Here is a 16,455-nt window from a genome sequence, read left to right on the forward strand (position 1 = left end):
CTGCAATAAAGGCGTTACACATATTTATAAAATTAGCCTTATCAAAAGTTTAAAAAATTAGTCTTGAGAAAAGTTTGAAAATTTAGGCTTAAGAAAAGTTTCAAAATTTAGGCTTAACGTAAATAAAATTCCTGAAGCTTGCGCTTGAGCCTGTAAAAACGTATATAAAAACATCTCGAGCTCCGCCACTAGCGAAAAGTTAACGCACAAGCAGAATTTTAGAAAGTATGTAAATCAGCATATAGTCCAAGTAGCGACAAAAGGTAAGATATTATGTCAAAACGTTTTTCACTCCCATCTTTAGTCCAAGTAGAGGCAATAGGCCTAAAAAGACGCCGAAGTAAAAGTTTTTTGTAAACGAAATGGGAAACCCATCAAATAATGTTTCCTTTTTTCTCTATAGCTTGGATGAGTAAAAGTGCCTTTGGATTTAAAACTGACGTTCGAGAATGTCGCGATCCTTTTAACTAACCGGATGTGACGTTAATGGAAACGAGAAATGATACAAGCTTTTCTATTCATGGGTTGGTCTTCACAACGCCCACTTCATCACGCGCTCGACTACTCAATAGGCGAAAAAGTGCGAATTTTGGATTACCGGCAGAAAAATCAAAGGAAATCAAAATTAACATTAAGTTCAATGGGAGGAGGTCATTGTCATTACAACATTGTAAATATTAGTGAAAAATCCTATGAGGCACGAATTTAGTAAAAAAGAGATCCTGTAAAGTGATTGTACTTTTGTGTCCATTTTTAAAAGATGTGAGGAGATTGACAAAGTCATTCGAGTTAGATCAAAGAGACCATATTGAAATATTCGTATTATTTCAACAATTCCTTGAACTAACAAAAGCACAAAAGCAACAATATTAAAGACCTCGGTTTTTTAAATCGCCCAAACATGCAACTAGATTGATCACAATAGATGTGGATAAATTAACTGCGTTTTCTTGCCATTAAAACATGTAAATTGGGGGGCTTTTTAAAGATAAAAGGTTGCAATTTTCCTGAGGCAAAGAAAACTGAAGTTGAACAGAGGTGCATGGCGTATTTTGTGAGAGATATGTGTACAACGTTAAAAAACGCTACTTCCTCATACTAGCGTTGTGAAAAAATTAGATTGTATACGACCTTAAAACATATTAATGGCCCATATTGTATAAATGATTTCCCAGTAAAATACTTTAACTAGTGTTCATTAAATGATTTAGAAAATCAGGCTAGAATGATAAGGTTCAATTGTCATTTATTAAAATTTAACTAAACAATGAATAAGTAACTTAAAACTACAATTTCATGAAATTCCCTATGATATCGTATATTTTTAACTTAGCTTAAGTGTTCGTATAGTTGAAAATCAAATTTATCCAAATCTATTTTGCTTTTTTATCAATATCACATCCGACTAAAAAACCCCGAAATTGCGGAATTTGCTCGGAATATTTTATATAGTATATTTTAATTAATTTCCTCTTTTCAAAGTGAAATCGAAATTGTTATTTTTTCTCGGATTGAGCAGCATTTTTAGTCCTACATATTTCTACAAAAGCATTATTTTCTACTATAAAATACTTTATTTCAGGAAAAAATCTTATTTTCCCTATAGTTTGAATTTTTCCCTGAGCTTTTTTTAGTTTAGAATTTGTTCCAATGCTTCCCATGTTTCTAAAATCATAGCGGAAGGCTGTTATAAAATGTTTTTAGGTGGAGACTGAAGATTTCGTGAAGGATAATGACAACATTTGTGATAAAAACGTTATTAATAAGCACATCATTGTTTGTGAAAATATCATTGCAAAAAATAGCTCGATTCTTAGAACTTCTACCGTTATTGATCCTTCCACGGATAAATCGAGTGATGTTTGATACCACTCCCAATTGCGCACGAATCTTGTTCAAAGTGAAGAAAAGTTGAGCCTTGGAGAAAGAAGGCCTGAATTGGTTGAATTACTTCCCATCGCTTCCGCGTTGTTAGAAATTCAAACCGTAGCCCAAAATGTAATCGTGTCAGAAGATTATAAATTCGCAACGTCTTCTTGCGTTGTCAGTCCGGGATACGTTAATCCTAGTGCTAGCGTTTGTAGAACTTTCTCCCGAAACTGTTGTTCTCGTTTCCTCCGAAACAAATTGCAAAAACATTGAAGAATATCATTGAACAACTTGATGAAAATATCTTGGTTGATAAACAATTTTGGATATCCAATACCGAAGTTGTTGACTCGTTGGAAAATGCCAGTGATAAAATCGAAAATTGTATGCCATCTCTTTACAATGCCGCTGTGACCCAAGCATCTCCCCCCGCATTACTGTAGTGCCTCTTTGAATATTGTACCCCTTGTCATTATAGTGACAGTTTGACCCCGGAAATAAAGTGTAATAGTTTCGGACAAATTGTTTTTCAATGTAGTTGGGTCTTAAGACTTTGGATGGGTATTGTTCGGAATTGATGAATGGTGCTAGATAGTTCAGATTAAAATGTCCAAAGTCGAAGAGGTTACTATCCAATGTTCCATTGTGAGCGGTGTTTTGCAATAGCGATTGTAACACGTGAAGGCTGGGTACCTAGGTAGATGTTTCCAATTGTTGTGTTTAAGATATTTGGCGAGATTTTGAATATTTTAGTTTCCGTTCTAGTGTAGCTATATTGGGAAGGTTTAATACTTAAACCTTGTTCATGAGCAATTAGAATTTCAGGAGCTAATTTAAGCTTCAAGACGTATAATAAAATAACGACAAGATCGTCTGCAAAAGCCTGTAAGTGACATCTCTCCCCTAAATTCAATTCTAACGCTTTATCCGCGATTAAATTCCAAAGTATAGGCCCGCTACAAGAACCCTGAGGGCACCCCTTTTTAGCTACTCTCTCTATATGGGTGGATCGGATATCGTATATAACTAGACGTTCACTAAAGTAATTAGCGAAGACTTGAAACAGGTTTTTGGGACACTCAACCTCGCGAAGTCTAGCAAGCACAGAAGGCCACCAAACATTGTCGAACGCCCCCTGGATATCAATTGAGACTATGGCCACATGATTTCCTTCCCTACGTTTTCCCTCAACTACGTCCAAAATATACTTAATTGCATCCGTTGTAGATACTCCATGTCTAAACCCATATTGGGATTTATTAAGCTGACCCCTACTAAACAAATGATAATAGAACCTATTTGTCAACAGCTTTTCGTAAACCTTTCCTATGGTGGACAGCAAACAGATGGGACGGTACGCTTTAGGGTCACTACTGTCTCTACCCTTTTTAGATAAAAGAACCACTTTGGATATCTTCCAACACCTTGGAAACAGGCCTAGCCTTAAGCACGCATTAAAAATGTCGGTGACCAAATCAGGTAATGTCTTAAAGACCGCTTCGACGATTTCAATAGTAATGCCATCTAAACCCGGGGCCTTACCCCTAGTAAAACCCCGAATTGCAAGCTCGATTTCGAGTTTTTCAAAATAAGAGTCATCTGGCGTAGAGGGGGGAATTAAAGAACTAGTCCTTATATGAGAGTGCTCTAAGCTATCCTCACATACACTATCACCCGGAAAAAAGTTTCCTAATAGGGTAATAATCGTTTCCTCAAATGATAACGTCAAACTCCCGTCCACTTTCCTCACAGATTGGATTTCCGTGGGTTTGATACACTTCCCTGTAGCGATCTTATAGGGGGTACTAAAAGGGTTACTGTGATTTCTGGAGCAAAATTCTTCCCATGATTTCCTTTTGGACTCGTTAATAAGTCTTTTATACGCGCATGCGCCCTATTATATCTCGCTTTTCTCTCCTGTCTCAGTTCCCTAGATCTAGTCTTTTGCATAAGACGGCGTAAGGCCCTAACTTTTTTCCGCGTTATTGAGATTTCCCTGTTCCACCAGGAGCACATAAGGAAGTGCGCTCAAGTGGTCGCACTTGCTTAAGGGTGGCTTGACACGTTCGTGAAAGAGTGTCCATAAAGCTAGTAACAGTGGCTTCCATCTGTAAGATATTGGCCGTACTTATCTTGAAGTCCTCAAAGCTTCTACCCACTGCGATGCTGAAAGCGGTCCAGTCGACACTCTTCAGGGAGTATCTATATGAATCTGGTCGCGTAGCGCTATTCCCTATAATATTAAATCTTATGTAGCGATGATCACTACACGTAACTGTATCAAGTATTTCCCAATTTTCTATAAAGTTGAGCAGTGCATTAGAAATCAAGGTCAGATCTATCCAGCTCTCACCGTTACTTGACGAAAAGGACGCTAGAGACTCGCTATCGTTGCTAATATGCAGACCCAGGGTATTGCTAAAATCTAAAACTAGATCGCCTCTGTCATCTGTGCGGGGAGAACCCCATAGGGCGTGTTTTGCATTAAAGTCGCCGAAAATCAGGATATTTGGAAAATTGAGACTCTCGAGGTGAGTCTGAACTTCCCATAAAAGAGGAGCTAGGTCCTGTGAAGGTGGGGCATACAGTGAGGCCATAACATACTCTTTATTACAGTACTTAATATTAACAGCGACATAAAGTTCTGTGGTCTTAAGGGCAATAACGTCCATATCCCTGTTTGCACAGATACACGCGGCCTTCCCTATTCCTTTCGCACAGAAGGCTCTTATACCTAGGGAAAACCCAGCGATACTACCAGCGAGCAGGTAAGGTTCCTGAATAAACACTAAATCTATCTTTTCAGAAAGGATTTGCTGTTGCAATTGTGCTGTTGCAGACTTTGACCTATTTAAATTGATTTGAAGGCACTTAAAGGGCGTGGAATTGTTCCTTACACAGTGATGATCTGGTCTACCCATAGTCAACCCTAGCTCTCCTATACTCTAGAGCAAAGCGATAACTCGGACAGTTCATATCCAGCGCCCCATGATTTGTTTGATACTCTGATATCGCATTGCTTTCTGAGCAGTTCTTACAATGTTTCGTTTGAGATTTACAGTCTTTGAAGACATGTTCCCCCCCGCAAGATGTACATAACTGTACAGTGGTCTTACATTTTTTAGAGGTGTGGCCAATTCCACAACACATAAAGCATCTTTGAATTTTAAAATACTCTTTTATCGGGCAAATCTCCCACCCCAACTTAACTTTCCCCAGTTCTAGTAGACATTTAAACTTATTCGGAACTACCTCAAAGACAAAGTTCATATTTAGGCTTTTAGAAGCATAACTAAAGAGCAACTTAAGATCGTCTGAAACAAATGCCCCATTTCCCTGTGTAATGATGGCTTTGATGACATCCTTTTCTAAAATGTCAGGACTAACCTCCCTAATTATTATTTTTGGGTTATACCTACTTGAGCTATACACAATTATTTTATCCTTGAGAACATCCGAAGATTCTATGGCAGCCTTAAGTATCTCTAAATTATCTAGAGACTCTAAATGAATAACTACCCCATTCTTCCTACATGCCCTCATATTCTTTACAGATATACCTAAATTACCGGGATTAATATTAGCCTTCAGTAACTTGATTATATCCTCAGAAGTGGTTGTATTTCTACTTGTCCCTTCATTTGGTTCTATAGTCTCAGTGGTCGTGGCGCTACTAGTCCCTGGTTCTTCATTCGCGTTTGTTATAATAACTAGGGGTTGCTCCTTTGGGTATACTATTAACGTGAAATCCTCTAACACGACCTTGGGCTTCTTAGCTTTCCCTTTACCTGTTAACCCTGTGACATTTTTATCCTTATTGCTATTACTGCTAAGGTTGCTATTCTTATAATTAGTATCTACGATATTTTTATTATCGTTAGTTTTATTTGAGTTTAATCTCTTAGCTTTTTTACCCTTAATACTATTCACGTCTTTGTTAGTATTCCTTTCTATGTAATTAATAGGGGTGTTCGAGTCTACCACTAATTTATTTCGCTTTTTCCTAGTAACCAACTTAAACTCCGCGTTGTTGGGTGTTTGCGATACGCATTCCTCCTCCAACTCTGGACTGTCTAACAAATTTATGTGCTCTCTGATTATTTCAGGTCTGACTTCGGAGGTGGACGCAGCCCTAAAATTGGTTAAAACCGTGACCTGGCTCTCTAACTTAGCGACATCTAGGGTTTGCTGCTGAAACACAGCAAAAAGCTCTTCGAAGATGGCAAGAATTTCACCGCCTATAATTTTAGGGACCCTTTTCTCGGAATTCATAATTATCTTTTGTAACCTGCACCTAGCGTCAGAGGCCATATTACAAAACTTATTTGCAATAGAAGTCTGCCTTATACTTTCATCGTCAAAATCTAACTTACGCTTCTTTGAAGTACTTGGGGAGAGGCAAACGATGCCATCAATCAATGATTCTTCATTACTATCGGCAACCCCAGCGATGGAATTTTCAACCGACTTGCCAGATTTTAACCCATCTAGCTTGGGTGAGTTTTCTAAATTATCCATAATTAAGAAATATTATAATTCGTAAGGGAAACTCCCCACCCACAACGGAGCCCAACCAGGGGGACCTTAAACAAAAGGCCAGGGCTATATCCCTTATATACTCGGGCGCGACCCACTCTGGGAGGACACCCGATTGACCTACGCCTACAAGAGGCGAGCCGATTGATCTACCCCGGTCATGGTAGACCACCCGTCTTAGCTCAGCTAATGGACCAAAGGAGAGTGTTGCCCCGGAGCCCCCGCAGGAACACCTAAAGCACAGCCCCCAGGATTCCCCTCGCTAAACCTACAGGACGCCGCCTACGGCAAACAGGCGGGCAATGCAATACATTGCAATTATTAAAATACGAACTAAAATAAATAACTTAAGATATGAATAAAATAATAAAACTAAATAATTTAAAAGTTAAAACCCTATACATTTAAGAGCGATAAAACTTAAAACTAAATTGCTTATTGATAGCTAAAACTTGCGTCCTACACTCAAAACGAGTTTTAATTAGGGTGGGTGAGACAAACGTGACAAGATTATATAGACAAACAAGGAGATTATCTTCTGTTGATGGTCGGACTCATCAACGGGTCCAGCCATAGAAAGAGCGACTATAGGCCTGAGGGTAGAGAAAAACTGCCCTGAACAGTCCCAGAACATACTAGCAAAATGTATAAATAGTGCGGATACGTAAAGGAGATAATTAACAGGTAAGTTTTTAAGGAGTGATTACAACGAGTACTAAAGCTATAATCAACAGGTAAGTATTTCGCGCAACTAGCGCTAAATATATAAAACTAAGGTCACAGGTAGGTACTAAACTAGGATAAGCAGGTAAGTACTAGGGTGAGCAGGTAAGTGTTTGAGTTCTACAGGTAAATACGGAGACTAAGGTCTACAGATTAATACTGAAATTAGGGTCTGCAGGTAGGTACTAAAGCTAAGGTCTCGAATGAATACCAGAACTAAAATACACTGAATGGGCAAGACTTAAACATACCCGATAAACTACAGAGCAGGTCCGAACTACCAAGTAAACACTAATTAGCAATATCAGAAGCTAAGATAGGGACGAAACCTATTATCTAAGCTTACTACACATATCTAGGCTTATAGCCTGTATCTCGGATTACTTATTATATCTAGGATTACTAATTATATCTAGGATTACTAATTATATCTAGGATTACTAATTATATCTAGGATTACTAATTTTATCTAGGATTACTAATTTTATCTAGGATTACTAATTTTATCTAGGATTACTAATCATCGCTAGGCTTACTAATCATCGCTAGGCTTACTAATTATCGCTAGGCTTACTAATTATCGCTAGGCTTACTAATTATCGCTAGGCTTACTAATTATCGCTAGGCTTACTAATTATCGCTAGGCTTACTAATTATCGCTAGGCTTACTAATTATCGCTAGGCTTACTAATTGCCGCTAGGCTTACTAATTGCCGCTAGGCTTACTAATTGCCGCTAGACTTACTAATTGCCGCTAGGCTTACTAATTGCCGCTAGGCTTACTAAATGCCGCCAGGCTCACTAATTGCCGCTAGGCTTACTAATTGCCGCTAGGCTTACTAATTGCCGCTAGGCTTACTAATTGCCGCTAGGCTTACTAATTGCCGCTAGGCTTACTAATTACCGCTAGGCTTACTAAATTACCGCTAGGCTTACTAAATTACCGCTAGGCTTACTAAATTACCGCTAGGCTTACTAATTACCGCTAGGCTTACTAATTACCGCTAGGCTTACTAATTACCGCTAGGCTTACTGATTACCCCTAGATTTTCTTACTACTTTCTAATTACAGCTAAGCTTACTAATTACCGCTAGACTTACTACTTATAACTAGTCTTACTACCAATAGCTACGCTTACTACTAATAGCCAAACTTACAACTAATAGTGAAACCCTCTACCCAGGGTTAGACTTACAACCCAGACTTACAATTTAGACCTACAACCCAGACCCAGTCTGACCGCCCGGAACTAAACCTTCATTCTAATTTCAAGTTTCGGCCCATAACTTATTTTATCCTACAGCTATACGTACAACCCAGAACTAGGTTAACGATTTAACCATCTAGTCCCAGTTTGGAGCTAGGTATACAACTTAAGATTAAACTTACAGCATGTTGAAATTACAACTCCCCTAGTTTGACATTTAATTTTCAGCTAAGCTTACGTACCGAGAGCGACTGACTCAACGCAACCTGGCGGAGTAACCTAACTAAGGTAAGCCTTGGAACGCGTGCTTACCTTAATATTCGTACTTTTACAGCTAAAACAACTCAACGAAACTATAAACTCGACGCAACGGCGGAGTAAGTGTTCTTAAACGCGGGGGTATAGCGATTATCCATATCATATCATATCCAAAACAATAACTAGTCCAATGATAAAATTACTATATTAAATAATATACAGGTATTAAAATCGACTACCGGCAGCAATTATCTTAGGTTTAATTAATTAAAAATTTTAAAAACAAATGCCGAGCAAAGCTTCAAGGCACAGTCAGAAGCCAAAGTTACGTAAACCCACATTGATGCTAGAGTCAATTTCAAGTACCTGTATAGTAAATTGCAGGCATAACTAGGATCGACACTAAACTGAAGGCATTCTAAGCGAAGAGAAAATCCCTAGTCTACCTACCTAGTCCAGGAGTCATATTTAACAGACCAAGGTCCGATGCACCATAACCTTTCTCCTGCGCCATGCCCCGTGTGCCTAGCTCACACGTCATGGACTTCTACGTCCTTATAGGGTAGTGAAACTAAGCCATTCACTCCCTGGAAGACGGAATCGACCAGGCCTGTTTCCCACGCCCGTTCCGTAGGGATAAACCACATTGCCTCCGAACGCGGGACAGCACCTGAGTCGAAACCAAGGGGAGCGCGAGTGGGTGTGAACCTCAAGGCACCACACACCATCTCGACCTAGGTCCATATACTTTTATCTCCGTGGCCTGGATTTTGGCTTATGAGCTCTAGCTCCGTCACCGATTCTTCGGACACTGAAATTTATTGGTCTCCGGACAACACTTCGCTTTTAAGCTTACCGTTAGCCGCCAATTTCGAAGCTAAATTCGCGAACAATATTTCAACGGTAACTCTCGGGAATCTCTGGCCGACTGATCCAGTTCCCCGCAGCTCACGGAGGTGCCGAAACTTGGTACCCGAATTCTACGGTTACACTAAACCGACACGCGCTCGTCGTTCAACCTCAGCACCGGCGCAAAAGATACATTTGCCGTTGCAATCAACCCCTGCTGCAGAAACGATACTTTCCAGTATGGCGACTTCCGCCGATATCGCTCAAGCCGTAGCCGCTGCCGTTGCTGCCATCAATCTCGCTCGGGATGCCCCGAAATTCGATCCCGCTATTCACGATGTTCACGATTGGTTGACCATTTTTAAACAAGTACTGGCGGGCAAAAATGATGATGAAAAAATAGCCATTTTGCCAACTTTTCTTCAGGGAAAACCGATTTCCTGGTATTCTGCGAGAATACGCCTTCATAGTGCCGCTTCCTCACAAGGCGCTCTCACCTGGCCCGACTGGGAAGCCGCCTTAAAGTCTGAATTTGGCCAAAATTCACTAGCCACATTCAACGAACTCCTGTCTCGCAAACAAATGCCCGGTGAATCTCCGGTCACGTATTATCGAAATGTCATCGATCTCTGTTCGAGGGTGAACCCCTCTATGTCCGAGAAGGAGAAACTCCACCACCTTTTTGCGAGGTATTTTACCTCATTTACGTGAGAAAATCGTTCTCATGCAACTCGCATCGACAGCTGACTTTCTCGGCAATATACAACTCCTATCATCGTCCATGGACAGCCTGTCTCATGGTGACCACAAAATAATCGACGTCCTTGCTACGGCCCTAGCTGGTAACGTCCCTGGTTCATCGGCCGCGACGACTGCATTTCCCTATAATTCCGCTGACCAGCAGGAGCTGGCCCAATTACACAGGGAAGTACGTCAACTAACAAACGAGAATGAACAGCTACGTGATGAAATTCTCGAAATTAACCAAGAAAAACGTAGATTGCGAGATGAAAATCGGCATCTTAATACAGATATAGAAAAGATGCAGAAAAGCCTCAATTGTTCACAGTGTGGACGTATTGACCACAGGGCTTCTTATTGCCAAGACCAACGCCAAACCACGCACCGCTCGTGGCGAGATCCATCCCCAGCACGCGATATTCGGGGTAGCGGACCTTCGTTCCAACAAAGAAAGGACTTTAATAGAACAAGTAGTCAAGTGTTTAATAGAGGTCGTAGCCCCTCGCCCTATAATAACAGAAATAACAGCCGACAATTTAATAGGGGCCGTAGCCCCTCGCCGTACAACGCGAGCCAGCGAGCAGCTTCCCCAAACCCCGGAAACAGAAATCGCTCTGACTCACCCTATCGCAGTGAACTGGGACATCAAACCCAAAACGCGAATAACGGTTCGGGAAACGACCGCCGGCGGAGGATGTAGGGAAGTACCCTTTGTCGACCCCAGAAGAATTCTCACTTTTTATTCAATCATCGCATCAGTTAGTTCAACTTTCAGCATCATTAGACATTTTTCATCACCCGGTCAACATTATTTTCGATACGGGAAGCGAGAAAAGCCGCGTCCCTGGGGCTGACCGTCAGCCCTGCAACCGATATCGTGTTCCTAGTCGCCAATGGTCAGAACATTAAACCTCTGGGGAAAACACAAACATCTGTCCAGCTCGGGCAGTCAACACAAATGATTGACGTTTACGTGATTGAAGACTTCGCGTATGACCTACTACTCGGGCTAGAATTTTGCATAAACAATAAAATCGTAATAGACTTTGGAGAATCTACGGTTCAAATTCAGAACGAACTCCTCTCCTTTGCAACTCCACCCACTATTGAAGGTCCAGTACAAATAAGGCTGGCACAGGATACTGTGATACCACCTGAATCAGAAATAGTATTGGACGTTACGTGCAAGCACGACGACTTAACACTACTCGTAGAACAATCCCGCGACACCGCTGACCGATATAAACTTTTAGTTTGTAAAACCTTAACCGCTTTCAACGAGGGTAAAGGCGTTCTGCGAGTCGCAAATCTCGGTAAACAACCGATAGTTTTACCTGAAAAAAACACTTGTGGGTGAAGGCTACCCGGTTCTTGACATAAACTACCTTGACGAGACCTTTAGCCCGGATGAAACACTGCCTGATAACTTGGATTTCGGAGACCACCTTAACGAGTCGCAATTATCATCCTTAAAAAGCATGCTTCAAAAATATCACACGGTTTTCTCCCGTCACAACGGAGCTCGGACGTACGTCGTTGGTCCGGCACCGTATCAACACGGGGGACGCATCACCAGTCAGATCCCAACCTTATCGTAAGTCTATCACGGAACGAGATACTATCAAAAAGGAAGTAGACAAAATGCTCCACAACAACATCATCAGGGAATCTTGCTCGCCCTGGGCCGCTCCAGTAATAATGGTCAAAAAGAAGGACGGGGGTATAAGATTCTGCGTAGACGGGCGGAAATTAAACTCCGTAACCAAGAAAGATGTCCATCCCTTACCACGCATTGACGATACGCTGGATCGCCTTTCCGGATCAAATCTGTTCACAACGCTTGATTTGACTCAAGGCTATTTTCAAGTCGAGTTACACGAGGATGACAAAGAAAAAACCGCTTTCGTCACCCCCGATGGCCAATATGAGTTTAACGTACTGGGAATGGGCCTATGCAACTCTCCCAGTACTTTCCAACGTCTCATGCACAAAGTACTTTTGAGGAACACTTACACCATTTGGGAAACGTCTTTAAATGCCTCCAAACGGCAGGACTAAAAATAAAACCAGAGAAATGCTCCTTCGCTAAAACCAGAATTCGCTACCTGGGACACGTGATCGACGGAGAGGGAGTGTGTCCCGACCCACGATTAATCGAAGCGGTTGAGAAATTTCCCAGACCAAACAACGTCAAGGAAATACAACGCTTTTTGGGACTCGCTGGATATTACCGTCGATTTATCCATAACTTTTCATCCATCGCGAAACCTCTCTCAGACCTTACCACGAAAGACTCACTTTTTGAATGGACCCCCGAATCAGAAAACGCGTTTCAAACGCTAAGAGAACGTCTAATTTCATCACCGATTCTCTCTCATCCCGTATTTGAAGAACCCTTTGAATTACATAGCGAAGCTTCCGCATACGGCATCGGTGCCATCTTGAAACAAAGACGAGATGGGCGTGAGCATGTAATTGGATACACTAGCCGCCTATTAAACAAAGCTGAACAAAACTACAGCCCTACTGACAGAGAATGCCTAGAGATAATATACGGCACCCAGAAATTTCGACCATACCTTTATGGACGACCCTTCAAAGTCGTAACAGACCATCACGCCCTCTGCTATTTAAAATCTGTAAAGAACCCAAATGGGAGGCTGGACCGTTGGGCCCTGCAATTACAAGAACTCGATGTTCTGATAACCCATAAGAATGGACGTAAACATATGGATGCTGACGCACTGTCACGATCTCCCCTCGATCCAGCCCCCAAGGAAGAAATACCTATCCTGCTTGCCGCAGTAAACCAAGCCGAAACACTCAAGCATTTCCGAAATTTCAATATCCGTAACCTTCGACAAAAGGACCCCGTTTTTTCAAAGATAATAAATTGCCTAGAGACCCCCGATTCTTCGCCTTCTAAAGATGTTAAGAAAATGGCAAAATGCTACGAGATCCTAGGTAACATCCTTCATCGCCGCGTAAAGACCGAAGACGGGTTCAAACTAGTAATGGTTGCTCCAAAAGAAATCAGGAAGGCAATCCTACACACACTACACGATGACGTCACCGCAGGCCACTTAGGCTTCCGCCGCACAGGGGAAAAAATTAGACAACGCTTCTTTTGGCCTAAAATGCTAAATCAGATATCAAACTACGTTAGTTCCTGCGTACCGTGCAACTCTCAAAAAACATATCCATTTCGCCGAGCGGGATTCCTTCAATCAATCCCGCCAACAACCAAACCCTTTGAAAGATGCGGAATAGATAAGCTTGCCCCCTTTCCCGAGTCTACTAGTGGGAACAAGCACATATTCGTCTGCACGGACTATTGTACGAAGACGGTAGTAGCGGCCGCGGTCCCAAGGGGAACGGCGGAGGAGGCAGCATCTTTTCTCATGAATAACGTATTTTTAAAATTCAGAACCCCAAAAGAACTCATTACAGACAGAGGAAAAGAATTCTTAAACAACCTATTGAAAGAAATCACTCTCCTTTTTAGCGTGAAACATCAAACAACTACCGCGTACCATCCTCGAACTAATGGCCTCACAGAACGTTTTAACAAAACTCTCGCTGACATGATGTCTCAATATGTGTCGGAAAAACACAACGACTGGGACCAATTTTTACCCCACCTGGTCTTCGCCTATAATACCTCCATACACAGCGTTACGGGATACTCTCCCTTCCTTCTCTTGCACGGCTACGAAGCCGATCTACACGTGGATGCCGCCCTCGAACTACCTGCGGCTAAATTAGACACTCCATTCGGCTTCCATAACATCTTTTATGCCCAGCGGGCTCGTAATATCGCAGCCGAACGACAACAATTAGCCCAGTCAATGGACAAGGAAAGCTTTGACAAACACCGCCGAGAAGTCACTTTTAAGGAAGGGGACCTGGTGTTTCTGCGCACCCCCCGACGGATTCCGGGTCGCTCTGAAAAACTACTTCATCAATACAGCGGACCCTACCGTATCTTAAATCGTACCGCGCCCAACAACCTTGAGATAATGGATTCCACCGGCACTAAAACCGATCTCGTATCTGCCACTCAGAATGCATTTGATTAGGCGCTGCTCCTGCGCACGGGGGCATCTACAGCGCCCCCCTCCTGCCATTCATCCCTGTGCCCAAAATGGTACCTGCGGAACCGCCGTCAAGGCACACGGGATCGGCCAGCGGGCCCGGCAACGCCCCTTAAGCAGGTGACAGAGGCGGGACACCGTCAGCGGCGAGCCCAGCCAGGAGGTGGTCGGTGACAGGGCTCGGACTAAGGCAGCAGAAGGCTCGAGGGGCCGGGGGATCGCCCTCCGAGCACAGCAGTGCCATACGGTCCAAAAATGTATCCGCGGCCCCCAGAGGGTTGCCAAGAGCTGGGAATGAGCCATAGCAACACCTGGGCGGGGCGAGGCGGCCGAGCCAAACGTTCGCGGAACGGGGCAGGGAAAGGTCCGAACCAAGGGCAAGCCCAAGGAACCATCCTAACCGGCACACCGAACTCGGGCCCCCTCCGCCACGACAAGGCTTTTGCTCTGCTCCCAAGGGGGGGGGCACCCCAAGGAAGCCGGAGGGGGATCTCGTATCTGCCGAAAGACTGAAACCATACCATCCGCGAGAAGAATTGCCGACTTCAATTCCAGAACCTACAAAGAGGGTGCACTTTAACGATTCGCCAGTGGCAGTCACCCACTTCTATTGTACCGAGGGTTCTCCAGCTTCTTCAATTACAATAAATGACGCTCCTGGAAATGAACAATCGTCAATACCATACAGTTGTCCCACGACCGGCACCAGCTCCGTTTCTCCAACCACCACTTCTTCACCGACACTTCGCCGATCGACTCGCTTCCGCACATCTCCTGACCGATACGGTACAAGTATTAACCATTAAGATGAGGTACGCCAAACGCCAACGAAAACAACTCATTCGACGAATCATGAAAATCAATCCAGTATTACCATCATCTTCCGCAATTCATCTGGACTTTAAATTTCTACGACCTGTCAATCATCAAAACTGTGCCAACATTAACAATCACTGCCTCACGCCGGAAATTATTGACCAGTACTTCCAGCTGCTCCGTTCACACTCGCCTAGACCATCATACTTCTTCCCGTCAAGTTTCTACTCCGTTCTCCTTCAACACGGCATCAACAAAGCTTCACTATGCGTGTCACACGTGGAAGATTTATTCGGCGTCTCTATGCTCTTTATCCCGGTACGACGCTTCAACCATTGGAGTCTCATTTTTATCTACATCGACAGACAACAATTCCCTCATTTAGATTCATTTCCCCCCAACCGCAAACTGCTTAACGAACTTTCGTCGTTTCTCCGGGTCGAATCCTCCAAACGCGGAATTCTCGGCCTCAATTTTGAGGACTTCGATACCATTCCACCGACTTTACCGCGACAGATGAACGGTGTCGACAGCGGTGTTTTTTGCATCGAATTTGCGCGACACGCGATCGCTGACCGCGACTTCTCCTTCTCCGCTAAAGACATTCTGCCCATTCGCCAACGCATTCGCGACGAACTTACAGTGCTGAGTCTTCGCTCATCAACCATGTAAATAACTACCATAAACTGCAAAACTATAAACAATAAAACTGAGTAACTATTTTAATCATTCTCATTTTAAATTGGTTATATCGAATAACTAAATACATTTAATCATTCTCATTTTCAATTTTATGTTCGCATGCTCATATTGTATTTTCTTTGTATATTTGTATTTTTACTGTATTTATGTTGATCGCCGGGCCGGCGCTATTTTATATGGGGAGCTGTCGGGAATAGATTGAGAAGCCAGTGCGAACGTGTCCTCTAATTTCCTAAATTGCCCTCGGCATGCGAGGAGAGTATAAAAGGCCGCTTCGCCCTGGCTTCGAGTAAGCAATAGCTGATAGCTAGCAGAGGGATAAGATCTAAGGTCCAGCCCCTGCTACACTCTCTAGCTTCTCCGCTCTTAGTAGAGGGATAAGGCCCAAGGCTCAGCCCCTACTAAGGGAACATCTCCCCGCGTCAAGTACGACTTACAGCCGGTACTTACATACCTACGTTAAAAGACTGAATAAAGTTATTTTTACTTATATTTTCTTCGTACTTTCACTGACGTGACAATATGATTGCCAACCTCGCTGATATAATTTTTGACAAAGGGACGTAATTGGGTGAGAGAAACGTAAGGAACACGGTATGCCCGTTCTTCTTGTCTTCGATTGGTATGATTCATAAGAGGGAGGCGTGCGTGTTACCAAT

The 16,455-nt window shown here is 42.8% G+C and overlaps 1 protein-coding gene across 1 annotated transcript; it reads left to right on the forward strand.

Moving 5' to 3' along the window:
- Positions 1-14,926: 14,926 nt before the first annotated feature.
- Positions 14,927-15,766, forward strand: LOC149716537 (sentrin-specific protease 3-like). Its single transcript, XM_089844895.1, has one exon. It carries the CDS (start codon positions 14,927-14,929, stop codon positions 15,764-15,766), a length of 840 nt encoding a protein of 279 aa, XP_089701021.1.
- Positions 15,767-16,455: the final 689 nt, after the last annotated feature.

This window comes from Phalangium opilio, unplaced genomic scaffold (assembly GCF_054372755.1).
Source record: "Phalangium opilio isolate 3A_F unplaced genomic scaffold, DU_Popi_V2 ptg000009l_1, whole genome shotgun sequence".
NCBI lineage: Eukaryota > Metazoa > Arthropoda > Arachnida > Opiliones > Phalangiidae > Phalangium > Phalangium opilio.